This window comes from Lampetra fluviatilis, chromosome 49 (assembly GCF_964198595.1).
Source record: "Lampetra fluviatilis chromosome 49, kcLamFluv1.1, whole genome shotgun sequence".
Lineage (NCBI taxonomy): Eukaryota > Metazoa > Chordata > Hyperoartia > Petromyzontiformes > Petromyzontidae > Lampetra > Lampetra fluviatilis.
The window spans coordinates 9,173,107-9,199,237 of NC_136323.1; the positions used below are offsets into that span (position 1 = coordinate 9,173,107).

A 26,131-nucleotide genomic window follows, 5' to 3' on the forward strand; every position below is an offset into this window, starting at 1 on the left:
GATTGGGGGGGGGGTGTCAGGCGGGTGGGCGGGGTGGATGGGTGGTTGAGGGGGTCGGAGATGCCTCTTCGGAGTTTTCAAACATTTTATCAAAATCGCACGTCCGGAGAAAAATCTCGTGGGACTTTATGCAAAAACTCCCGCTCGGCTCGGAGGCGGAGGAAGGAGCGGGTTCCACACTTGGCAGCGTGAAGCTTTTCACACGACGAGCTGCAGCTGAAAATTGATTTCCTTCGTAAAAAGAAAAGAAAACCCTTTGATTTTGTTGTGAATTTGAGGCCGTCAAAAATTATCGCGGCCTTGTGTTTGATAGCCTCTACCGCTGCCAAATGCAGATCTTCTCCATACGTTTCAAGCTTCGAGGGGCCACTTACCTTCTGCTTTGCAAACGAGACCGGGGAAATCTGTTAAAACATTTTAGAAATTACAACTTAACCGTCGGCCGAACAGCTGCTTCAAGACTCGTGCGCGCAAGTTGAGAAGACGTTCGAGACTTGGCGTCGATCCTCGTACAGGATTAAAATCGCGTTGTCGTTGTGAGAGCAGTGATCATTTTTTGGTGAGCATTGTTTCAGAAGAAACTTTAATTAGTTTGCCACTAATTTCTCTGCATATTTAAAATTGGAATGTATTTGCAATTTTTTTAAAAACTAATTTTATCACAGGTGTGCAATTTCCATCAAGGCGCAGACAGCAAAAACATTTCCCTTTGTTCTGGAACTCCGCCACAGCCGGCAGAGCCACACGACAGCCGAGATCTGTACGGGGCCTATCCTCCCCAGCCACGGGGCCACATCCCCTTCAGCCGGATCTCACGAGAGTTCTCGTTTCCGACGAACAAGCGCGTGGACGTGGGTTTAACAGCGTTAAGTGCAAACAAAACAAATTCATCTTATTGATAAAATTATGTTGAGTACGGAAAAAGAAGACAACCTCCTTCATCGCAAAACACTGATGAAGTGCATAAATGTTGGTCCTTAAAATAGACAGCTGCCGATTGGCCCCTGCGACCTGGCCTAGCTGGCCACAAGGAGAGTAGAATTCGCGTCGTGAAATTGCCGAGCGTGCACCGAGTACCTTCGCTTCAACATCGCTTGCTCCCAGCATGCAACCGCGTGTTGTGGAGGACTCGTAGTGCCAGCTCCCCCAGCATGCAGTGCGTTGAGCGACGCAGCTGTAATCAAACAGGAGCCAGGCTTGCGCTGATGTCCTTTTAAATTTTGTAACTTTCACTTGTTAATGTTTTTTGTTGTTGCTGCAATTAACGACGCTTCAAACTCAGGCCAAACAGCCCATGACACGGTACATTGCGAGTTGCCTACGTGGTCGGAGGCGGCTGTGTTCGTTTGTTGGGGCTCCGTCATGATGACTTGCAGTAACAGATTTAGTCGGTGAATGCTTGAACTGAAATTTGAGATTGTTGGCATTTTCAAACTCAATATATCAGAATGTAACATTGCCAAGTTGTGGCGTTTGGAAAGATCGAAAAAAATTTTTTCCAGAGAAAGAAAATTACATTTTTAGGATTTTTAGATAATAGTTCCATCCTCGCAACATGAAAAGCTTTTAGAAGAATTAATAAAACATGCAATTTATACATAGTATGTACACATACATTGAATGCAAAACAACTTTAATAAATTATAATCATCCGTTATTTATCCATGGAAAGCCACACTCTTGAGTGCCATGACTCTGGTCTCGAGGGAGGAGCGGTCCTGCGTTGGGAAGTTCGTTCGGTCGACTCCACGTTTTGAGGAGGAGTTTCCTCCCCGCGCGTGGGGAAAGACGCCGGGGAGAATTCCCTCGACAGAGGAGGGCCAGGAATCAACGGGCACCTTGCGTATACTCTGTGGGGTTTCCTCGGCAAGGCACTTTCTCTTGAAGGAAAAAAAACTTTAAAGCATAAGCATCTATTTGTTGTTGTTGTTGTTAAAAGACGGACCTGTACAAACTGTGTTACTGCCTGTGGTCGCGGAAACGACGTCTAGGTTTTGAATACCAATTTTTTTGGTGATTGTTGCATGAACTATGGGATAATGCAGATTATTGATATAACGTTTTAAATTATCTCTCGGTTAATCCACATTTGTAATGCACATTTATAGGAATTTAAAAGCCATCACTGATAATGGGATGATGTAATACTTATATAAATAATTAAATCCCGATCATTAGTACGCTAGAGACACCAAACTGGGTAGAACCCGTGCAGTTACGCACATACACATCATGAATTAGTATTATTATGATTGTTATACGTGTGTGTGTATTTGAGCACAAAATATGCATTAAGATAAAAAAAAGCCTGGAATATGTTTGCCGTAAACGCCTGTGGACGTCTCGTAACGTGGCAAAAGCTCCACAGCACATTGATGAGAGCCATCTGCATAGACACTCGTTTATTTAACCGTGCAAGGGCCGTGTAAGATTTGTTATCCGTGTTTGAGAAATGCAGCCCTAGCGGGAGAAATGTAACCCAGCTGGAATTGAGTGTCCGAGTGGGGTTGGTGGCGTGGTGATTTTTTTACGTTTTATCGGTCACGCTCGATCTAACCCTGTGAGCCGCACGTGCTTTGTAACCCGAACGCCACCACCAGCACCACAGCCGATGATGTCGCACGTGATCACGCCGGCATAGCCAAGCAGGTACCATTCCCGAGAGAAATTACCGGCGGCCGTCGCCAGGAGCCAAACTTCGTGTTTCAGCGGTAAAAGGAGAGGCGCCTCCCCTGGCTCGTGTTGTCACAGCTACGACGAGGCGACCGAGCAGAGCCAAGCGGCTGTGTTTCCCAGGCTATCTGACGTGAGTTCAGCTCTTTGAAATGTGACATGAAAGGGCTTTTCGAGCGCGTGGGTCGTGCGTGCGCGCCAGTGAGACCACTGCCACGTGACGCGCGACCGCTTCGCGAACTCAAGAGTGTGCCTGAAAGTCTATTTTCAGTTTTTATTTTGAACAGCGTTCAAAACTTGTGCCTGACAGCTTGCGATACACAACGTTCTGGTGCACGTTTTGCGAGATTTGTATTCGGAGGGTTGCGCGTGTTTTTTTGTGTGATAAAAACGTAAATGAGCGACGGCGAGAGCTTTTGCCGGGTTGTGAAGACCCCCTGCGCTCGCAGGGCCGAGTCCGCGTGGGCTCCAGTGCCTCAGACATCAAGAGAAGACAATCCGGAATGGCCGACCATTGTTTTTGTTGTTGCTACAGTGTCAAGAGTCAACATGGGGAAGGGGGTGGGGGAACTAAAAACAATTCTTGCAAGGAACAGGGTACCTGTGTGTCTCAGATTTTCATAAAGCGTGGAGATGGGGGGGGAAGGTTTTTACGCGTTGAATTGTCGCTGCTCGTTTTACTCGGCTGTTCATGGGAATGGTCCGGGCTCATTAATGTGATGAGGTGAGATTGTTGACAACTTAAAACGTCGTTCTTAGAGTTTGTGAACGCCAATCAGATTTTTACCGGTAAGCTTTCGTTGGTTTTTATTCACTTAAATGTCACCTAGAAATAAAAAAAATCAATTGCTCTCGAAGGTGTCAAGACATGTCAAGTGATGATTTGTTTTTAAATTACCTTTCGCAGCTTGTGTTCAACTTTTACCTCAGTAAAAGCCATCGGGGGGGGGGGGGGGGGAAATGCGTCTGAAACAATGTGTTTGAGGTTCAACGACGGAACGAGAGATGCAATTTTTAAGAATAAAAGGTGTAAAAATGATGGTCTCGGTATGAAGACGACGACCAGGAAACAGCATTTGGTAACGCTCGCGTCTAAAAATAAAGTCTATTTTTGTACAGATGTCATTTTAAATGTTCACTTTTAGGCCAATGATGTGTAGATCGTTAACGATGTACAGTAGCCGAGAATGAATAACACATTCAAGATGACGGCTCTCGTGAGGTTAGAAACGTTTGTGTTTTAGGTGCACTGTGATTCATTAATAAAGAGGCTTTGGGCGGTCCGTTAAGCGACAAGCATTGTATTTTTTGCTGCGAGCTATTGACGCGTCACATGCAAACGTAGTACATGTGTTTTAATGTACGTTGAATAAACTGCCAGAATAATCGTTCTCACGCGTTTCAGTTGCCGTCTTTTCAAGGTTGGCCCTGCGAAATGACTGAGGGTGGCGAGGTGTTAACCACATCACCTGGTATCCAGGTTGTGGATTGTCCCCCTACCGTGACCGCTCTATATTTAGAGTTTGCGTGTTCTTCCTGTGGTTTGTGTGGGTCTCTGATAGCCCATGCAAAATGAGCCAGTCCTTGTGCCACAGGTGGGAGGTGTGTAATGATCCCTCCACAGGTGGGGGCAACCAGCCAATGAGGGGTGGCAGTGTGACCGTAAGGGGCAACTCGGCTCAGGTGAGAGGCAGTGTCGTTTGGCCTTTTTAATAGGTGCTACTTTTACAGCACTTGTCCCAACAGTGTTCAAGGCTATACGGGGGATGTCTCTTTAGTTTTACCTACCTGGTTAAAAAGCCGTCCCATTTTTAACAACAGATGATGCATTTCGTTTCTCAAGTCCGCTTGTCCTGGTCAGGGTCGTAGTGGCAGCATGTTGAGTTGGGCGGTCCACACCTCCCTTTCCCTGGCGACAGACTCTCGCTCTTCTTGGGGGAAATTCTCAAGACATTCCCATGCCAGCTGAGTGACAGTCCTGCCAGCGTGTCCAGGGCCGACCTCAGGGTCTTCGCCCCGTGGGACGTGCCTGATAGAGTTCCAGGGGGAGTCTACCAGTCGGCATCCTTACCAGGTGCCCGAACCACGACAACTGGCTCCTCTCGATTTGGAGGAGCCGCGGCTCGACTCTGAGGCTCTCCTGGATTACCGAGCGCCTCGCCCGATCACAGAGAGGTGAGCCCGGCAACTCTGCGGAGAAACCTAATTTTGGCCCCTTGTACCCGCCATCTCATCTTTCGGTCGTTAACCAACACTCATGACCATAGGTGAGGGTGTGAATGTAGAGCCACCTGTAAACTGAGAGCTTTGCTCGAGAACTCGGCTCCCGCTTCACTATCATAGAATGGTAGTGCCCACAACACTGGAGACGCCGCACCGATCCGCTGGCCGATCTCCCGCTCCCACTTACCATCACTCGCGAAAGAGACCCCGAGGTACTTAAACTCCTCCACTAAGGGCAGCTGTTCCCCCCTCACCTGGAGAGAACAATCTCCCGCCTCACGGGAGTGAACCAGGACTCAAATTTGGGGGTGCCGATCCTCATCCCAGGCGCTTCACACTCGGCATCAAACCGTTCAAGTGCGCGCTGGACGTCACAGACTGACGAGGCCATGAGGACATCTGCCAAAATCAGAGATGTCACCTCCATGCCCCTAGACTGGATACTCTCCATACCTCGGATGCACCTTGATATTCTGTCCATGAAAATCACAAACAGGAGTGGAGACAAGACGCACCTTGGCAGAGTCCAACACCCACGGTGAACGACTTTCATTTAACACCAAGAATACAGACACAGCTCTCACTCCGGGAACAGAGGGACTGGATAGCGCACTAAGCAGCACCGGTACATCACTCCCACAGCACCTCCCACAAGACATTGTGGGGAACACGGTCATATGCTCCAAGTCTACAAGAGGTAGACTGGAGAAGCATACTCCCATGACCCTTCAAATATCTAAGTGAAAAGAGCTGGTCCATTGCCCCATGACGGAGTCCGCATCGTTCCTCCTGAATCTGAGTCTCGACCAATCGGGCGGAGCCTCCTGCCCAGCACTCTGGCACAAGCTTTACCTGGGATGCTGAGCGTGGTTCTTCTGTAGCTGGAACACACCCTCTGGTCCCCTTTTAAAAAAATATGGGAACCACGACCCCAGTTTGCCAATCCAAATGTACGTACTCGCCTTCCATGCAACAGTGAAGAGGCGTGTTTACCACGACACTCCTACACTGTCCAGCGCTTTCAACAACTCTGGGCAAATATCGTGCATCCCAGCAGCTTTGCCACTTACAGAGGTCCTCGACCGACGAAGCGACTTCAGCAACCGTGCAGAAACCATTTTATTTTTTTAAATACATCCTTTATTTAAATTTTTAGTTTTTTATCAAGTGCCTCCCCAATTCAAAGAAATGTATTCATTTCAGCAAGTGGACAAACATCTATTTGGTTCCGGCATGGTACAGATTCAATCGCCACGATTCCATGGCACAACTTGACTTCGGGGATTTGTTCTTATTCCTGCTGTTGCATTGTCCGTCTCGTTTGTTACATGTCACTAAAATGTAACTCCTTCACGAATTACAAATATGTAAAAATGTGCATTGCGTGTACGTAACTGCATTGTCAACACAAGTTTAAATGCTTGTATCGTGAACCAAATGACATGTTATACAATTTTGGGCAAATGTTATAGACTATGGTATTGAATTCTTTTTTTTTTTAAATCGAAGCTTCTTGCTACTAAAATGAAGTATCCCCGGAGCCAGTGGTGGAAATTCCAACCTTCCTTTGGTGGCAGTTCCCAAAGAAGGGCCACTGTTAGTATCCCACAAGGATGATTTGTAGATTAACTCCTCTATTCAAACAGCAGCTGGTATTTGAAAGTTAAACACCTTCAGGTTGTAAGTGGAGTGCTCCAAGCCATTGTACCACCCCTAGCTGAATAAAAGTGGCATATCTAACACGATCTTTTCCCTATTATGTTTGTAATAATCTAAAATAATTCATACTTTTGATACAAATGTTAATTTCTTCAATTCAGCCCGTTTAAGACTCCAGGATGGAATTAATGTCATTCCCATTGAGGCTGATGCATTGTGCAGGATGTGATACGCGGACCCAATTGGTGATGCTCATCTCTGGTGACCCTGTACTACCGGTGGAGGTTCCACATTCCCATGAAGGGCACCGGTCTCTCCACAGAACTTGCTCACAAGTGGATATTATTTGATCAACCACGGAGAGTGGTGGTGGTGGGGTGAAAGGACTGACCACGGACCTGGGATTTGTAACCTGGTGGTGAATATGGGAATCCACCAGACCATATCTGCTTATTTCAGCGATACTTGATAACAACTCGGCATCCTGGATGTTTGCTGTCAAGTTTATTTTTTATGCGCCTGTGAACCAACAGGGAGACTCCTCTCGCCTGCAGCTCCCTGAGAACTTCCGGATGTGGCCAATCCGTGACTCTTCCCATGTTTGGCTGTGGATCTTCAAGCCGGCCTGTCCACGATTTTTGCAGGCAAATAGGAAGACAACCGTCTACATTACGCTACACCGAGCCAAGTGGTAAATTGACCCCCACTTATCTGGGTGGAATCGTGAATAATGTAAACGGAGGTTCTACACAGATTGAGACTCTTCTGTGTACGTGTGTTGAACTTCTTTCGAACCATACGTAGCCAGATTATTTGCGGACACTGGTTTGATTGTGGCTACCCACAGCACTTGGATTATCAGTCAGAAAAGGTCACGGGGTTCAGATACCCAGTTGTGGAGGGAATCGTGCTAATTATTATCCTTGCAGGCTGGATAATGAAGTGAGCAGTACCACTGTGTAAACTTGGCATTTGGCCAACCTGTTGATAAACCGACGCCCACCATAGGTGTGTGGAATTTCCATGGCTGGTTCCACGAACCGCCAACATAAATGCTCACCGCCCGATCGCTTGTCCGAGCAAAGAGACCCGTGGAATATTGCCGTGTGGCTGGCAGGCTGAGCACGAGCGTGTGTGTGTGTGTGCGCGTGTGCGTGCGTGTGCGCGTGTGCAGCGTGCGCGTGTGTGCGTGTGTACATGCGACGTGCGCGTGTGTGTGCGTGCGGCGTGTGTGTGTGGCAGTGACCCTCGCGGTTTAAACAGCGAGCCAGGTGTGCAGCAGACCGGACTCCAGCTTGCGGGCAGTGACAACAGACTCCGGGTCAGCTGGGTTCGAGTACCTGAAACACAAAATGAGAAATGACTCTTCCCTCCTGCAAATGGCCCAAGACGGAAGCTCTGGGATGAAAAACACACAAGTAGCAGAATCAGAATATTTTATTGACACTGGAGGAATCCGATGAGCGATGCAGCTCTTTTTCACAGATGTCCAGTAGGGGTGGGTCAGAAAGTTACAACAACAAACAATACAAAAACAAGACAGGGGTGCAAAGTACAGGAAAGGGAAAAAAAAATGAGGTAAAGCCCAGAGCTTTGAGATACTTTTCAGAAGAGACCTGCCCACAAATGATAGCTCAACGAAGTGCCGTGTAAATTTCTAGCAGCCAAATAATCTAAATACTCCAAACGCACGTTCATTATAAATGTGGAGGAGAAAAACCGGAGGACCTGGAGGTAAAAAATAAAATCCATGCGACCACGGGTAGAAAATGGAAACTCCAAATATATAGCAGGTGTCAAGGGTCGGGATCAAACCCATTACCTCCTGCATACCAGGCAAGGAAGATCACATCACGCCACCATGGCGCCTCTCTAGCAGCGACATGTGTAGAGACTAACCCAACCATACAAATATGGAAATACCACGTTGGTTCGGACCAAGCAAAATATGAGTACGGCCACAGCTTTTACATGAAGGAGATTTATCCAGGGGAAACCTCACGGAGGCGTGGATCCATTTTCCGAAGGCTCCTGCATTGGGATGTTTTGGCCAATTCCATGTTTGAGTATTTGTGTGTGGGAGGTTGACAGGAATGCTGGAAAATAACACAATGCCAAATTCTGATCCACGTACCACAGTCTATTTGCTGTACTGCCACCTAAAAATGGCATTGCCACCTAAAAATGGCATCGCCTCCAAAGCCCAGCTCGTGGGCATTATTCACAAATGAGGGGTCGCCGTCAACAGCACCATCTCTGCCATGTAGAACTTTCACATGCGCTTCTGCGGCCGTCTGGAACACTCCTCCTTCTGATATTAGGAAGCCACTGGAGCTGTGCACTTTTAAAATCACCTAGATTGAGAACTAATTTCTTTTAGAACTGCTTTTTTGTTTAGTTTGTTGTCCATCGATGAGCACGGTTGGCTACGTACGCTGCAAACAGAAGTTCTGCATGTGTGCAACAACCACCATCGCCCCCAAGCACAACACCACCCTCGCCATCACCACCAGTACGATGCGCACTCACCTCAGGTCCAGGTGGTGGGCGCCTCCTATGACCTTCACAGCGACGTTGCCGCCCACGTCTTGCTGGAACTGCTCGGACACAAACCCCGGACAGGACGAGGGTCAACGCTCGTCTCCCATGGTGGCCATAAGTAAGCCAGCGGGGAAATTCCACATTCTGATGTCCAAGGCCATTCTAGATATGACCACCGTTGACTTCTTAACCCTTTCCCGTTCAGATGACGTACGCGTACATCATCAAAATGAAACTGGAAGAAAAACTAAAACTAACTTTATTGGTACGGAGGCTCCCAAAAGGTCATGCGGGAGGGCGTGGCACAGTTTGGCACCAGCTACTGAAGAGTGCGGTGGTCGTGTCGCTACGGTTCTTTGCGGCGAGTGAAATGTATTTTAAAACAACGGCGCTACTACGCCTCTCTAAGTAAAATTCACGCTTAGCCGCTTCCGCGTTCCGAGACCTAGAGGTGAATGTGATGGGAAAAGATTAAAAAGCAAAGGTCACTGCATTGTGGAAGCATGACCATGGGCTGAACCACCCGCCGAACAGGATTTGAACTCTCAACCTGCTGACTGAGAGCAAAGCGCCCTGAGCTGCAGCCACATCTGGTGTCAGCCAGTCATAAATGCGGACTGGGTACAACTCACAACCACGGTCACGTGCTCGGTACCGGTCTGGGATTGACTCCTCGCTTCCAGGATGGACAGAATCCGGAACCAGTCTGCAGGAATTCAATGGTGGTTGCCCTTATGTGAGACAAGGGCCTCCGCCATAAGATGAGGACTTGCAATATTTGACGAGCACTGACCAATGTTCATTTTAGCAGCAAAGAAACATTACAATCACAAACACTTGAGGTGTAAATATGATCAGCCTCATACTAATCAAGACCCCTTATGTCCATGGAGATTTGCTGGAAAAATCGAGACGCCTGTGTGTTAGTTGAGAGTTCGGGCAAGGCACCAATCTGTGCTGCGTAACGAGTTGTGGTTGCTCAAGAACCACGCCCATTCAGTGTGATCTGCTGGGGACCTCGGTGCAAACGTCAACCAAAACTCTCTTTTGTTGGCATCCCTCAAGTGTGGCAAACAAAACGTTTACACAATAGCTTTAAAATAATTGATTGAAAAAAATAGGATGACTTTCATTTTACACAGCGTCATTCATGCTGGTACCACAAACACGCCATGCTTGAGACCCTGGTTTAGGCACGGACGGCTGACACCCAGACTCAAACACAGGACATCGGCAGCTCCGGGCAAGGCATGAGCTCACTCAGCCGCCGGATCATCACCGAAATCTCTCTCCAACATGGCTAATTTACGAGTGCCCTCGGCCGACCCATACTTGGCCCATCTGCTCAAGAGAACGTGCGTGTGCGCGGTTTATTTTATTTAACCTGGGACCCAGTTGTCAAGTGACTGATTCGTTCATTCAACTCACCCCTCCGTTTCCCCATGGATCCAAGTTTCCGTTGGAGAAGATGATCTGGCTTGAGGAGTTCACGTCTAGGAGATGGATACGATACCAGTCAAGAAACTCATTCCATTTGCATCGATGATGCAACTGTTTCCACCGATGTGTTTTTGTTTGAGGTATTCAATTGGCAGTAAGGAGGTCTACAGATACTGGTTGTGGGCAAATGCGTTTTTCAGATTCACAAATAATATTTTTTTTATGGTTTGCCTCCGCATCTTGGAACCCTTTAAGTCAATTGGGCCAGTTTTCTTAAAGGTAAGTCCCAAATAACAACGCAACTTTATCCTCAAATTTTACAGGTTTTTTGGGTTATAACACGTAAATATATAAATGTGTATTTAAACCCGCCGCCACCCGACACAGCCAACTAGTAAGGTTTGTCATGTAAACAATGTGCCAATTCGTTACTAATACAGCACACCGGTGTGTTGAAGAGCAAATCCACATTTACAATCTGAGTACGACGTTTCGCCAGTAATTACAACTAGGTTCATCAGGCGACAGCCAGATTTGTGTACGTCATACTCAGATTGTAAATGTTGTGGATTTTCTCTCAAACACACCGGTGTGCTGTATTAGTAACGAATTGGCATGTTCTGTTTACGTGACAAACCTTACTAGCTGGCTGTGTCGGGTGGTGGCGGGTTTAATGACACATTTATATATTTACGCGATCTAACCCAAAAAAGCCCCTGTATTATGGATATTGGTCGCATAAGCCCACGTGTTACACTCCTCAAGTTTTGTTGGGCAATGGATCATCAGCGTCAGCCATGTTATCCGTTGCTGGAAGTGAAAAACGCATCGGGGTTGGTCATCAAAAATGGCAAAGCAGTATCGTGCACCTCTACGCTTCTATGCCATTGGTGGCAATATTTTAGTTAACGTACACAACTCCTAAAAAGCAATTGTTTTTGCAAAAGTCATGTCCCCACCTAAGTAATCTAAATCGGCCAAAATGCTACGGAAATTACGGGTGGCTGTAAGCATGGGAGAGCTGAATGTGTTTCACTCAAATAAGGCCTTGTGGGTAACGCCATGCCCAGATAGACTGCCAGCGAGAACCCAAGGATTTACTTTTGTTTTTCTGTAAATGAAGCTAAATTCTAGGATACGCAATGCTAAACGAGTGGGTATGATTTTATCTCCTTTATTTAAAACTATCAATCCAAAGCAATGTAGAGGGGGAAATCAAATCCTGGCTGCTGCTTCCAGGGTGGCACCAGCAGCCAGCGGATCCAAGCAGAGTTCCTTTGACGTCCACATTCTGAGCCTTCCGAGGTCACACCAGCCGTTTTAAATGTTTTAGCAGTTAATTGGAAACAAGGCTGAGGTCATCAACTCGGCAATTGAGAATCCGGGTTTTAATAGAAAAGCAGCTCAAATCTGTATCTAAACCAAGGATCAGAATCTTTATTTAGACTGGAGGAGTCCAATGAGCTAGGAAGCTCTTTATCACACATGTTCAGTGTGGGCAGGTCAGATATCTCAGCTAGGCCAAAGTAGTGCCCCGAAATGAAGATTAGTCCCTGTGACACCTTGCACCGGCACTGCTACTCTACGCGAACCTGCCACCCTGCGCCACCCTGCGCCACCACTCCCTCCCCTCAGCTAGCCTGATCTATCCGGCCAGCCTGTGCCACCCCCGGGGGTCCAAGCTGTGTGGGTGTTGCTCACCCTTGCCCCAGTACTGCGTGGCGAGCCAGGTCTCGCGTGGCACCACGCCCCAGCGCTTGGCGCAGTAGTCGCGCCGCGCGGCTGCCGTGTAGGGCAGGGCGGGGAACATGTCGCTCACGTTGTTGGTGGAGCACAGCAGGTTGATCTCCGTGCACGCCTGCACACGCTCTCACGGGCGCAGGCGCGGGTGCAGCGTTAGCGGAAGGGACGGCCCGCGGAGGCAGCGGACAGCAGTAACGGTGCAGGCAGCGGTAGTTGTGGTGGAAAAAGTGGTGACAAGCAGCAGTAGGCATGGCACAAGTGGCATTTGTCGTCGAGTATAGTTCGTGTAACCAGGCGAGTACTCGGGACACGCGGACAGTCTCATTTCGCAAGAGTGAGACGGGTCTCCGAATTGACAAGCAAAAAGAAAAAAAATACAGCAATGGAGCACACCGATATTGGAGCAAAACAACTGTGAAATTCTCCGGTTTCCTGTGGAGTCGTGACCACCATGTCAAGGGCTCTGCTACCGTGCGCCGTGCGATCAGGAGGAGGAGTGACATTGGTGTGCAGGTAATCACAATGGTGATCATGACCGTAATAATGATGGTTATTGCAGGGATAGCAGTGATAGTGATGGTGGTTCAGGGTGGTGATGTAATGGTGACTGTGCTGGTGGTGATGGGACATCACCTGGTAGTCCCAGGCCAGGCTGTCGGGGCCTAATCCACACCCAGTGGGGTCTGCGCACTCGATGAACTCGGCTGCTGGATCGAGACACTTGGCCGTTCCACTGGTGTTGTAGAAAAGAGCTGGACACGGAAAACATTCACCGTTTGCTATTAATTGCTGGAGGTTAACTTCACCACGGAGCTTGTGTGTGCACACATATACACAGACACACGCACACCCATACAATAGACAGACACACAGACAAAGACCCCCCCCCACCCCCCATTGCAAATACATGTTGTTGGGGTAAATGCAGTTAAGTGAGCACCTAATGAAGGCCGGCACATGAGGAGGTGGTGTGATCAGCACGACAGCTGCTTTGCCTTCGTCACCCCAGTGTTGAGGTTCTGACATTTACACCACGCACCAGATACCCATTTAAAGGATGAGTCTACCTCAAAGTCCAACTCGGGTTGATCCAGGAGCAGAATTCGAATATTTATTTTTACTCGAGGAATCCGATTAGCTAATGAAAAGCTCTTTTTCACAGATGTCCAGTCGCGGCAGGTCGGAAAGCCACAACAATATAAAACCATGAGAGGAGTGCAAAGTATAGGAAAGATGAACAAATCACTCTAAAAATATATACAAAATAACTCTTTTTATCTTACTGTAACGGCGTAAGTAGTGCAGGAGACGTTTGACGGAGGCAACACGTATTTATTTATAACACACAACAGTAACAGTCAGCTATACAGCCTAGGAACACAGCCTACGGCTAGCGTGCCTGACACCAGCTATGCTCTCAGGTCCTCCGTCTATGTATTTCCTAGGGGAGGCTATCTGACCCGACCTAGCCAGGGTACGGGTCCCAACCACTGGCCCGCTCGGACCCGGCCCTGATAAGGACGTCGGGCCGGGGGTTCCCAGGGTCTCACCACTGAGCCAAACAGAGTCCCGGCCCTGATAAGGGCGGCGGGGCTAGGGGTCCCAGGGTCCTACCTAGCTTGCTCCGTCTTCCGTCTTCACTGGCTCTTCTGCTCCAACGACTGCCTCGAGCTCTCTCGCGCACCGCCCTATATACCCAACTGCCCCCCGAGGGGCGGGGCTGTATGCGGACGTTGATGTAGACACCCCACGCACGGACCGTGATGTAGACACCGCAACGTAATGGCTTGCTACACCCCGGTACGTAACACCTCTACATTACAAAGTGAGATAAAAAGATCCACTACCAGGAATTGAACCCAACCACCAGCATCACAGTACTTCATATTGGCCATGTTATCAACAGTTCCTGTACCTCCGATTAGCAGGGTTGGCTACGTACGGTGCGGAAGAAGTTCAACATACATACGAAGACAAAGGTCCACCTGTATAGCCCGTTAGGGCACGTGTTGTTTAACAAGTAGCACCTATGAAGGCCAGGGCGTACTCACACATACATCGTCGCCCTTGCGGGTGCGCTTCCGCGGCCATCTTGAATACTCTTCCTTTCGAGATTAGGAAGCCACTGGAGCTATGCACTTTTAAATCATCGAGATTCAAAATTAATTTCTTTAAAACTGGTTTGTGTTTAGTTTATTTTTTGCCCGCACCTCCAATTAGCACGGTTGGCTATGTACAGTGCGAAAGAAGTTCAACGTACATACATTGAGCAGGAAGACACTGGAGGGTTGAGTTCGAACTTACCGACAGCTTGCGTCAGACCGTCCAGAGGATCTTTGCTGTTGAGCAGCAGGTCACAGGCCACCTACGCAGAAGCACACGAACGGAACGCGCAATACTAAAAGGACTTGGCTCTCGGTTTGTAGAACCACAGACTCCATGCGTGCTGGGCTGTTGGAAACGGGTTAGCAGCTTCTTACACTGAAATAAAAAATATTAAAAGTCCTCAATGTTCATGCAAACCGCCAGCGCCCTCTAGTGGCACCACTGCGGTGGCTGCTGTAACATCGGATAACCACACTGCCATGCGGTGCATGCTGGGAGCGACCCCTGTAGCTGCACCACGATGAGTGGTGCATGCTGGGAGCCACTGTACATGGTGGGAGCCACACTGCAGCTGCACCATTATGAGTGGTGCATGCTGGGAGCCACTACTGCAGCTGCACCAAAATGAGCGGTGTATGCTGGGAGCCTCAACTGCAGCTGCACCATTATGACTGGTGCATGCTGGGAGCCACCACTGTAGCTGCACAACTAATGGCAGTGCTCAGTCTTCCCTATATAGGATTCCCACCACAGTTCAAGTCCCAACCATAATGGTTGCCCATTTTATCTGCTGGCTTAATACGCACCAAACTTGCTGGCGCATGCAGACACTGGAATCACACGTGATCCTATGTTCCTGTCGCAGTGCTCGCATTCTGTGTATGCTAAGATTTTTATTTTACCAGGTAAGGCCCACTGAGCTATGTAGCTCTTTTTCAGAAGCAACCTGGCCACAAATGATAGCTCAACGAAGTGGCTTATCATGATGTGGAAATTTATAGCAGGCAAATACTCTGAATACAATGATATGAATTATAAATGTAGAGAGAAAAACCGTACCCAGAGAAAAATCCAAATGACCACGGGAAGAGTGACATGCAAACTGGTGTCAGAGTCAGGATTGAACCCACGATCTCCTGTATACCAGGCAAGGTAGTTAACATCTCGCCACCGTGGCACCCCACCTAATACTGTGCGTATGCCGTGTTATTGGCAGTGCTCCGTGCTTAATCGCGTGCGGGCGGCGTTACACCCACGTTGACCGGGTTAGCGGGCAGCGAGCCCATGAAGGAGGCTGCGTAGGGGTAGTCCAGCATGGCCAGGTAGGTGAAGGTGTTCCGCGCCCAGCCGTACATGTGCCGCACGTCCGCAGCAGAGCCGGGAGCCTGGCACAGGCGCATCCGCTGCGCTATCTGAGCCCACTCTGAACACAAAACGCACACAGACAAAGATCCCCAGTGTAGACTTCAACAGACCGCTGGCTCAAGTGTTATTCGGGATTAGAAGTGCCGAATGAAGTGCGGCACTGCCCACGAGGAGGTGGGCGACCAACGCCATGCATGGCCATCTTTCTCTGCGCGTGCACACGCACAGCTCTCGTCGATCCACAGCTGGACGAGCGATTCCCCGTGCTGTGCGGGGCATGGAGGTTATTTGACCATACTTCATCACACCGGTCAGCGGTCAGTGTGGGCTGAAGGGGGGATGCATACCCCACGACAGGGTTCAGATATCACCTCGCCATTTAACTTTCAAAATCAAGTTGAATCAAACCAGTTTTTTTTGTACTCCCATTCAGAAGAAATCTCAAGCTTTTGGCCAACAAGCTTTGCTCAGGGTTTACCGTGGGAGAGCGACGTAGATTGAAGAGGAACAGCGAGGTTGATCTCATTTTGTTTGGACGCCACCAGTCAGATTTAGAAGATACGATAAGAATCCCCCAAGTACAGCAAGTCAATAGAGGTAGTTAACATCTTGCCACGGTAGCGAGATGTTAACTACCTCGCCTGGTATGCAGGAGGTCGCCAGTTCGATCCCAACCCTGACGACTGTAGTATATTTTGAGTTAGCATGTTCCCTCTCCCCGTTGTCATGTGGATTTTGCTCCGGGTCCTCCGGTTTTTCCCTCCACATCTAGAAAATTGCGTTTTAGAGTATTTGGCTGCTATAAATTTTCACGTGATAAGCCACTTTGTTGAGCTATAATTTGTGGCCAGGTAGCTTCTGAAAAAGAGCTATACAGCTCAGTGGGCCTTACCTGTAAACAAAACAAATTGAAGTTTACAGAATTCCAGAGGCAATTCATGAGCAAGGAAGCAATGTCTTTGGCACCTATCAGACTTACCTTGCTTGTCGGCAAGTTTCTTGAGTTCAATGAAACCAGCCCTGACTATGTCCGGGCACTTAGGATTGTACTTCTCAAAGTCCTACAAGAAAAATAAAAAAAGATAAAAATGTAATCGCGCGAAGCAAACCAGTGACATCACTGCAGTGTGAAAAGCCATTAAATTGAATAATAGAACACGACGTTTCGATTGCAACACAAGCAACCATCATCAGGTACAAATGAATGAGAAAACAATAATAGTAAACTTGGAAATATAATGCAATACAACACAGAGAGCCGGCCAACACAACAGTCAACACCCTACCTGGTTGATTACGTTCTTCCAAAGATTGCTAAGTTTGAGAGAGACAAAACATATACACGGAGACACACAGACAGCCACACAAGCAAAGAGAGACTCACAGAGACAAACAGAGAGAGACACCCACATAGGCAGTGTGCCTTTTACCGAAAGAACCAAAGAGTAATTCCTGAAGTCACGAACGCTTCAAATCTAGTGCGAAAGCCATACCACTAAAACACCGCTCTCTCATTACACGTGGTGCATGCTGGGAGCTAACAATGGGCACTGTGGTGGCGAGATGTTATCTCCTTCGCCTTGTAAGCAGGAGCTCGTAGGTTCAATCCCCACCCAGACGCCAGCATATTTGGAGTTTGCACGTTCTCCCCGTGGTCATATAGATTTTTCTGTTATCGTTCTTGCGGCTGGTTGGCCTGGGGGGCTCACAGCTGGGGTGCCATACGGGCACCATCACAGCTGGGCGCCATACGGGCACCATCACAGTGAGGGAGCCATAAGATGATGCACTACCCACGGAATGAGAATCGCGTCCGAACTTGTCCAGGGCCTCCCCTCATGGCCAAGCCTTAACCGTGTACTTGGCACTGCGTATGTAACCTCGGGACACTCGAAGCCATGCGAGGGACTGTATGCGTATGTACGCATCTCATAGCCGTAGGGTAGAGAGCTGTAGCGTAGCTGCGCTAAGAACGCGGCGTCCCGAGTTTGATTCCCACTAATGGGCCGACACCGGTGACGAATATCTGAACCGGTCCTGGGCCTCCCCAAGGTCGACTCGGCCTCAAATGAGTACGTTGCATGGTGTGTAAACATTGCCACTGGGGCGACAAGGGAGGCTGGCCGTGGTTTTGGCCACACCACCCCCTCGTGCGGCGTGCCGGCCTTTATTAGGTGCTACTCGCTAACAGCACTTGCCCCCACAGTCTGTTAAGGCTACACGGGGGATCTTGGTATGCGTATCTCACAGCCGTGACATCCCGGAAGAATTGCAGGGGGTCTCCCTGTCCAGACACGAAGGGGATGGGGGCACTGGCAGCCAGGGCAGCATCCACCAGATGGGGGTAGTGCATGCGGAAGTAGGCGCTCAGCATTCCTCCATAGCTGAAGATGAGCAGAAAAAAGACACACACACACAGTCACAGAGACGCACGGTGAGGTGGGAGGGGCGACACAGGGCACGCTGGGATAGGCAGACAGATATGGAATTTACAATCGGAGGTGGCCTATGGAGCAAATTCTAAAATGGACACGCTGTTTGGCGACACTTCTTTGGCAGCGGTGGAGGAGCATAAAGAACAAAACTGACACTGGTCAAATGACAGTGGCCTCAAATGGAAGAGTATGTATAATAGGCGACATTAACCCTTCTTCATAGCATATAAAGAAGGGCCATTTTAGTAATACCTTTGATTGATAGAAGGGTTTGTTTGTTATTCAATAGCTATTAATAGGCATCTATTCATATGCCAACTTGACCGGTTATTATAATTTCTTTAATGAAATTCTTATCAGGCCCAGTGTGTAAAGTGCAGTTTCCGATTGGCGTCAAACACCTCACGCAGTCCCAATCCACCACACATCACTCCTCCCCATCTTTTCCACACCTTGTACTGTTTCAATAGTCATAAAAATACCTTACCTCTCTCCTATGGAGTAAAAAAATCTAACTCGATCTCGACGTACGATGGCTCGAGTTTGTACAGTCACTGATCGAGACCTCACTTGAGAGCCCAGTTTAATCACGGGTGGCCGAAACTCTTGATTTCAGACCCACCGTTGCTGGCTCAAGCCTCTCATGTAGCCATCACGAGCCCCCTTCGAGAAAACCGGCCCCACGAGGGAATGAACTTTGGAACTCAGGAGGAGGCGTGTGTCGACTTGGGTGTCCCTGCCACTGCCAATACGAACTCCTCGAGCAACCCCAATTCACCCTGACAATGCCCGGCGGCGGACTCTGGCTCCAGGCAAACGAGGGGGAACCGACGGCCGTCGATTTGGTCACACGCGGCCGCCCATCCCCGCTCTCACCTTCCTCCGAACGACACCACCTTGGACATCTGGGCCCCAAAGTTCTGCTTGATGCTGTCGAGCAGCACGGCGAAGTCCGCCAGCGCCTGCTCGATGGTCAGCAGGCCAATGGTGTCCAGTCGGAAGGAATCCTTCCCGAAAGGGAGGCTCTCGCCATAGTACCGCTGCCGTCAGAGGCAAAGAGTGCGGCGAGATGAGATTAGCACGGTTGGCTACGTACGATGGCGATAGAACCATTCGTACATTGTGCATCATACTTCAGAATATTTGGCTGCTATACATTTCCACATGATAAGCCACTGCAGTGTGACTGCCGTACCACAAAAACATCGATCTCTCAGGACACTTGGTGCATGCTGGGAACCAGCAATGGGCACCGCGGTGGTGAGATGTCATCTCCTTCGCCTGGTATGCAGGAGATCGTGGGTTCAATCCCAAGCCTAACACCTGCTGTATATTTGGAGTTATCAGCTCTGTGGGTGATGTTGGAGCATCGGAGACAGTCGCCCAACCCAGGAAAGCCACAATGAGTCTCGAGACTCTCCTCAGGAGGGTCATCGCCAACTTCCCTGCAGTGGGGGTGCGGCTGCTATGCGGAAACCCAATTGAGAAATGTGCAGGCAATGTCTTAGCATTGTGATGTTTGGCCAACATCAGTTACATTGAATTTCTTTTTATAATTCTTGCATCCTCCTATACACATCTGTTTCCTATCAGTCTTATTTCTTTGTTTGCAATACATCTCTCATCTCCTCGCTCGGTTTTTATTTTCTGAATAAAATACAACTCGCGCATCAACCCAAGAGGATGATGATGAATGAAGCAGAGGTTTGTAACTCTCGGCCTCCCATCTTGGGAGTCGACTACTCTGACCAACGCAGGACTCAATGCAATAAAGACATCACGAGAGACACGAGCGATGCCCCCCCCCTGCTCATTCGCGGAGAGACTCAATTGGCCTCTCTCCTGTCCCCTTCGCTACCATCACTGCTACCCCCCACGTCATCGACGGCGGAGGATCGCCGACGAATCTAAAGACACCCGATCTGCAAGTCGAGTGACCTGGCTCGAACGCCACTCGCGGGCCGTGAGCGCCACCCGCGAGCCGTGAGCGACAGCAGCTAGAAACTTCACGGACACCACAGGGACAGCACGGACATAGATGGCGCCGGCGAGACGTACATGCTCCGCGAACACGATGAGGGCTTTAAACTCCGGCGCCAGCTCGATCATGAAGCCGGTGTTATTGGCGAATGCCCAAATGTCTCCCTCATTGCCCGTGTAGAAGAAAATCGGTCCGACGCCCTTCTCCCAGTACTGGTCTGAAACCAAAAACGCACGCACAAAGATCAAAGATCTCGCATTGCACCTCAAAAGACGAGAGGGGCATTTTCAATCGATGAATCTATGTCGTAGTGCGCACGCTGCTGAGATTTGGTTTCTTTTTCAAGCGGGATTTGTGTCTCGAAGGCAACAATATAGTGCAGTACAAAATATTTGAAATAATGTACAACCTGGATTTAGATTGCATCAATATGAAAACCGCATCTCAAAAGGCTGTACAGGACATGGCGGGCATATTGGGTTTAAAGAGAGAAAGAGACGCCCAATGGAAAAGCAGAACACGTCACGAGGCTGGGTTTGGACACAGGGCCAGCGGCAGTCGACAGCAGTTTGCTGGCGTGAGGGAGTTCCAGGGAACACATTTTTTTTCATAACGCAGATGCGAATTGGATATAACGCGATCGACTGACTGGACCTTAATTAACAAACCGAGTCATACATTTATACGTAGACTTTCACAATCAATGCTGTGATGCACAAGTTGTTTCTTTTGGGTTAGATGATCTGTGAAGGTATAATGCCAATTTTTTTTATAAAACCCTCCAACGTTTGACAACCAATCAAATCAAGTTGTCACGCAGTGGGCAAATGTGCCGATTGATTTGGTTTAGCAGTAAAACTGAAGGAATGTTGAAGAGCGAGAAAAAGGTTGACAAACTGCTTACACAACTTTGTTTGACTGGAACTGTCGAGTGGTGGAGGGTTAGAAATGGACTTGTTGGTAATTGACTTGCAAACGAGTTAAAGGCAACATTTACATGCATGTGTACGTCTCCGTATTGATGGCAGAGATCACAACGGTAGAAGGAGTGGCGGTTCTAATTTATAATAAAGTAAAAATGGGAGTGTGGGTTGGGCAGAGGGGAGGAGGGGACAATTCCAAGGACCCACATATTGAGATAAAAACCGGCCCGTACTGGACCTGTCCCAAAGTGGTCCAGCACAGCTTTGTATGTGTGTATGTTAAACTTCTTCCGTACGGAACATAGCCAACCGTGCTAATCGGAGGTGCGAAGGGAAGGACAACAAACTAAAGCTTTGGTATAATATCTAATGCCTGTGGAAACGCAGCATCGAGTTTTACTAATGAAAGTGGCCTTCGGCTGCTCTGATGCTAATGGTTAATTTGTTACAAAATTCAATCAAGTGACTTATTTTTGTTGACCGCCTAGCCTTTGTAGTCACGTGCATCCAGGGTGGTGGGGGGGTCAGTGGGGGTGGGATCTGGGTGGGTCAACAACCAGCAGCCTCACCTCCAAATTGCTAGAGAAGTAAACAACCAACGCCCACCTTTAAAAAGAAACATTTCAAGGAAGATCATCGCCTTCGTCGCCGGTCATAAATATTAACGCTGCGCTCGTCAGCTTCGCTACACACGTGCCCCCGGTGTTTTTTAAACCAATCGGGTGTCAAAGACACATGTCCTCCCATCCTTGACACATTCGGAATTGCCCATGCACAGCGATTGTCTGTTGGTGGCACGACCCTATAATTATCGATGCCAAGCTTTGCTAACTCGTTGCCATGTCTGGTTAGCACAATATTACATTCATAGGAGATCATTACAAATTTGTGCTGTGATGCTGAAGAGTTTGGCCCATCTCACCTTCTGATGGTATGATCCTACCCTTTGGAGTGGCTGTGTGGATACACCATAAATAAGAGGTGGAGGGGGGGGGTTGGGATAAAATCTTTCCCTGAAACTTATTGGTGGCTTTTGGTGCACAAACATCTGAGCTGGAACTTTACTGCGGTAGCACCCGATGGTTTTTAAAACAAGGAACGTCGCCCTTCGTCTCCACCAGTTCAATCATCCATGCATCTGTGTGTATCTGTGAGGAGCGGTAGTTTAGTGGTTAGCTCGCTCCCCTCCGAACCTGGCGACTCGAGTTCGATTCCCGAACAATAATTTGAACCCGTCCTGGGCCTTTCCTAGATCATATCAGCTTGAAATGAGTACCTCTAACAATGTGTAAACATTTTCACTGGGGAGACAGACAACTGGGCATCCTACCACCCACCGCCTCATGACTGTGCCAGCCTTCATAGGTGCTCGCTAACAACACTTTCCACAACAGTCTGTTAAGGTTGTATGGGGAATCTTTGTGTATGTGTGTGTAGAGCAGTGGCGCAGCTAGTTAACACATTGCACTATTTAAGAATCGAACATTTACAGCCCATGCTGTTATTGGTTCATGTGAAGCCAGTATCTCCTATAGATTCTACCATGCACAAACTAGGAACATTTTGAATTGATGAGAGCCGAATTATGAACCGTTCACAATTAATTGAAAATCGCGTGGATGTTGGTGAAGTCACAATATTGGGCTGTGTCATGGCAGCAAGCCTATGGCAGCACTGGCCCGCCTGGTGAAGTACGGTCAAGTAAACCCACACAACGTGGGGGGAGGCCCTCGTCTAGCAGTGGATTGATCAAAAGGGGTACACGGCAGTGCTCGGAACCAATATTCTCGTTTCTACGGAAGCAGCAGCAGGAGCAGCAGCAGGAGGAACAGCAGGAGCAGCAGCAGGAGCAGCAGCAGCAAGAGTAGCAGCAGCAGGAGCAGCAGCAGGAGCAACAGCATGGGGTAGCAGCAGGAGTAGCAGCAGCAGGAGCAGCAGCTCACCTGACACGAGGTAGCGTTGCTTGTAGGTCTTGTCCCCTTGGGAGTTGAAGTTGAAGTGGTCGAGAATCTGGTCAAAGTAGCGCACCTGCAGCTGAACAGAGGAGCCAGGAAGGGGCAGGGCAGCGGCTCCGGCGGGCAGAGCACACGCGGAGAGCGCGCACAGCAGCAGCGGCAATATCATCGTCGTCGTCGTTGTCAGCATGGCAGCCATCATCATCCTGTACACAACGGACGACAACGGACGACGACACTCACAAGCTCAGCCTGTGACCACATCGCCCGCAACTTGCCCCCCATCTTGTTAGATCTCGGGGAGGAGAGCCGGGCCCGCGTGTGGATATTATTAGTACGAGTGATCAACACGTACAGGCAAAGGCAATGCTGTAAGGCCACACAGTTGACAGCAATATAAAGCGTTGTACTGTATTTATATGCGTCCACATCTATGCTCTCCGCCTCCACCAACCCACACGAACCGGTGTGCGGTATGGTAAAAATATATCCCCGTGGCCTACACAGGCATGGCGATGCCGTCATCCAGCAGTGGATCAGCAAAAGCCCCGTCGGTCTACAGCAGTGGTTTTTTTAAACTCATCCTCATGGACCCCTCCTCCCAAGAGTTTGCCTTTTTTCACGAGGACCAATCGTTTCACCACAAACGAATCCACTGCACACTGTACGCACCCGATGGTTGTTAATCACGAAGGTTATTTGTGTGGGCAGCTACACAGAATGAAAACGCAACAAACCAATATGCCAAATCACAATTTCAATGTATTTATTTAATAAAGTGCAGCCTCCAATTCTCGTATGCACGTTTTAGGCATTGGTATTTTAAGACAGGTGACTTTAGTTCGGGGCCGTCCATAAATGACGTCACGCGATTTTGGACGATTTTTGACCCCCCCCCTCGTCACACGGCGTCAGAAAAAGTCAGACCCTCCCCTCAAATATGACGTCATAAAGCTCTGCCCCCCCCCAAAAAGAATAAACATGCTTCAAATCGCTTTAAACTATTGTCATTGTAGTGCGTATTTAATGTGGCGCTGCACTCTGATGTTGTAGGAGAAAACATTTATTAAAAAGTCTATTTAATTAAGTAGAACGTGTTGTCTATATTTATTTAAAGTTGCGCATTTTGATGTGACGTCACATTTCTTTTTGTGTTTAGTTTACTGTCGTTCCCCGCACCTCCGCTTAGCACGGTTGGCTACGTACGTGCGAAAGAAGTTCAACTTGCATACGGGACAGAAAGCGGAGCACGTGGATACAGAGAACGCGAGTCAGACATCGTGCGTCGTTCGAAGGACCGATGGAGGGTGACATTATCTCGTGCGCGCGAGCGAGGACGGGTTGTGTGTGGGACCGGGCAGGGGACGGCAAAGTTCGCCCGGGGGAGGCCTCTATCCAGCAGTGGACAGATCATGGGCCCGACGCTCAAATATGTATGATCGCAATCGCGTATGAAGAGTGATCAATTTATCGATAGCCCACCGAGATCTCGTGACCCTGAGCAGTGCACTGTGAGAGCGACGGCTCCATGTCTTACAGAGGGGAGAGTTGCAAGATTGGTGACACGTGGAGGGGCTCCGCGTGCGGTGCAGTGCTGCTGCTTTCTCTCTGCAGCGACAGCTCCGAGTTCGGTGGGATATCTGTAGATGGATCACCACATGAATCACCATCTACAGATGCAGTCCGGCACGCAAAAAATACAAAATATACAGAACACACAGCAAAGATCCCCCGTATAGCCCGAATATACTTTTGGGGCAAGTGCTGTTAGAGAGAAGCAGGCAGTATGAAGGCCGGCACGGCGCACGAGGGGGCGGGTGGATGTCCAGACACCACGCCCGGCCGCCTTTGTCTCCCGAGTGGCGATGTTAAGTACACACCGCACCGAGCTGACATCGTTTGAGGCCCAGAACCGGTTCAGTTAATCGTCACCGGTGTCGGCCGTGAGCGCGAATCGAACTGGGCTCGCTGCTCGGAGCTGAGCGCAGTGCGCTAATCACTGCGCCACCGCTCCTCGCACACGAAACAAAGGCCGGCAACCCCATCCATTCAACCTTTCTGCCACTTGGCACAAGGAGGCAGCAAGGCACGCGGTGCGACTAAGGAGCGCGGATGTGAACGTGACGATGATGGGGCACGGACACAACACGCGGGGGGTGGTTGCGAATCGTTACTCGAGCGACAGTAAAGACGCGAGCCACAGGAATGACCAGCGATAGTGAAGACTTAATCGATACTGGAGACTAGCGATAGTAAAGGCTTAATCGATACTGGGGACTAGCGATCGCGAAGACTTACCGAGAGTACCGCCTTTAGCCCACAGCGACGGCTTTCAAGCGAGACTCTCCGCGCTCCTCACGCCGCCCGCTGCTGCTGCTGCTTCCTCCTCGGCCACAGCGATCAGCTGAGAGCCGCCACGTGACCTCTTATACCGGCACCGGGCGCGCGCGTGACCCTTCACGTGATCCTTCACGTGACCAATCACGAGGCACGCGGTGGGGGGGGGGTGACTAGTCACGTGGCACAAGGCGTGGGCGGCTGACCCGTCGTCACGTGACTGTGGCTCGTGCTATCTGGGGGAGCGGTGGTGCAGCGGTTAGCGCCCTGCGCTGCAAACCCTTGCCACCCGAGTTCGATTCCAGCTCACGGCCCCCTCCCCCCGTCGTGTACGGTGGGGGTCCTTCATAGACGCGCTTCTACGGCCGTCTGGAACGTTCTTCTTTCCGATATTAGGAAGCCACTGGAGCTACGCACTTAAAAATCATCTATATTGACAAACTCATTCCTTGAGAACTGCTTTTTGTGTACTCTTTGGATCTTTCGGTAAAGTCACGTAGGTAGAAAAAGAATAGATCACGACGTTTCGATCGCAACACAAGCGATCGTCATCATCAACCACAGCAAGAAAACCGACAGCAGTTTTTTCTGGCTGTGGTTGTCCCACCTTAAGACGGTCGCTTGTGTCGCGATCGAAACGTCGTGATCTATTAATTTTCTACCTACGTGACTTTACCGAAAGATCCAAAGATAATGGATTCCTGCAGTCACGAAAGCTTCAAATCGATATTGTTTTTGTGTGTTTAGTTT

General features: G+C 49.2%; 1 protein-coding gene across 3 annotated transcripts; it reads right to left on the reverse strand.

Annotated features, from left to right (window-relative positions):
* Positions 1-6,013: 6,013 nt before the first annotated feature.
* Positions 6,014-25,505, reverse strand: DPP7 (dipeptidyl peptidase 7). 3 transcript variants are annotated; one of them, XM_078878096.1, is made up of 14 exons: positions 25,343-25,504; positions 24,582-24,714; positions 23,033-23,250; positions 20,244-20,383; positions 19,062-19,225; positions 17,999-18,134; positions 16,730-16,811; positions 15,642-15,808; positions 14,584-14,644; positions 12,913-13,031; positions 12,238-12,394; positions 10,525-10,589; positions 9,085-9,152; positions 6,014-7,895 (listed from the first exon to the last, which is right to left on the reverse strand). In XM_078878096.1, exons 3-14 carry the CDS (start codon positions 23,247-23,249, stop codon positions 7,811-7,813), a joined length of 1,461 nt encoding a protein of 486 aa, XP_078734222.1. In that variant the 5' UTR covers position 23,250; positions 24,582-24,714; positions 25,343-25,504; the 3' UTR covers positions 6,014-7,810. The 3 variants fall into 3 exon arrangements, with proteins under 3 accessions (XP_078734222.1, XP_078734221.1, XP_078734224.1); XM_078878095.1 differs by having other exon boundaries at positions 24,582-24,684; positions 25,343-25,502; XM_078878098.1 differs by lacking the exon at positions 24,582-24,714 and having other exon boundaries at positions 25,343-25,505.
* Positions 25,506-26,131: the final 626 nt, after the last annotated feature.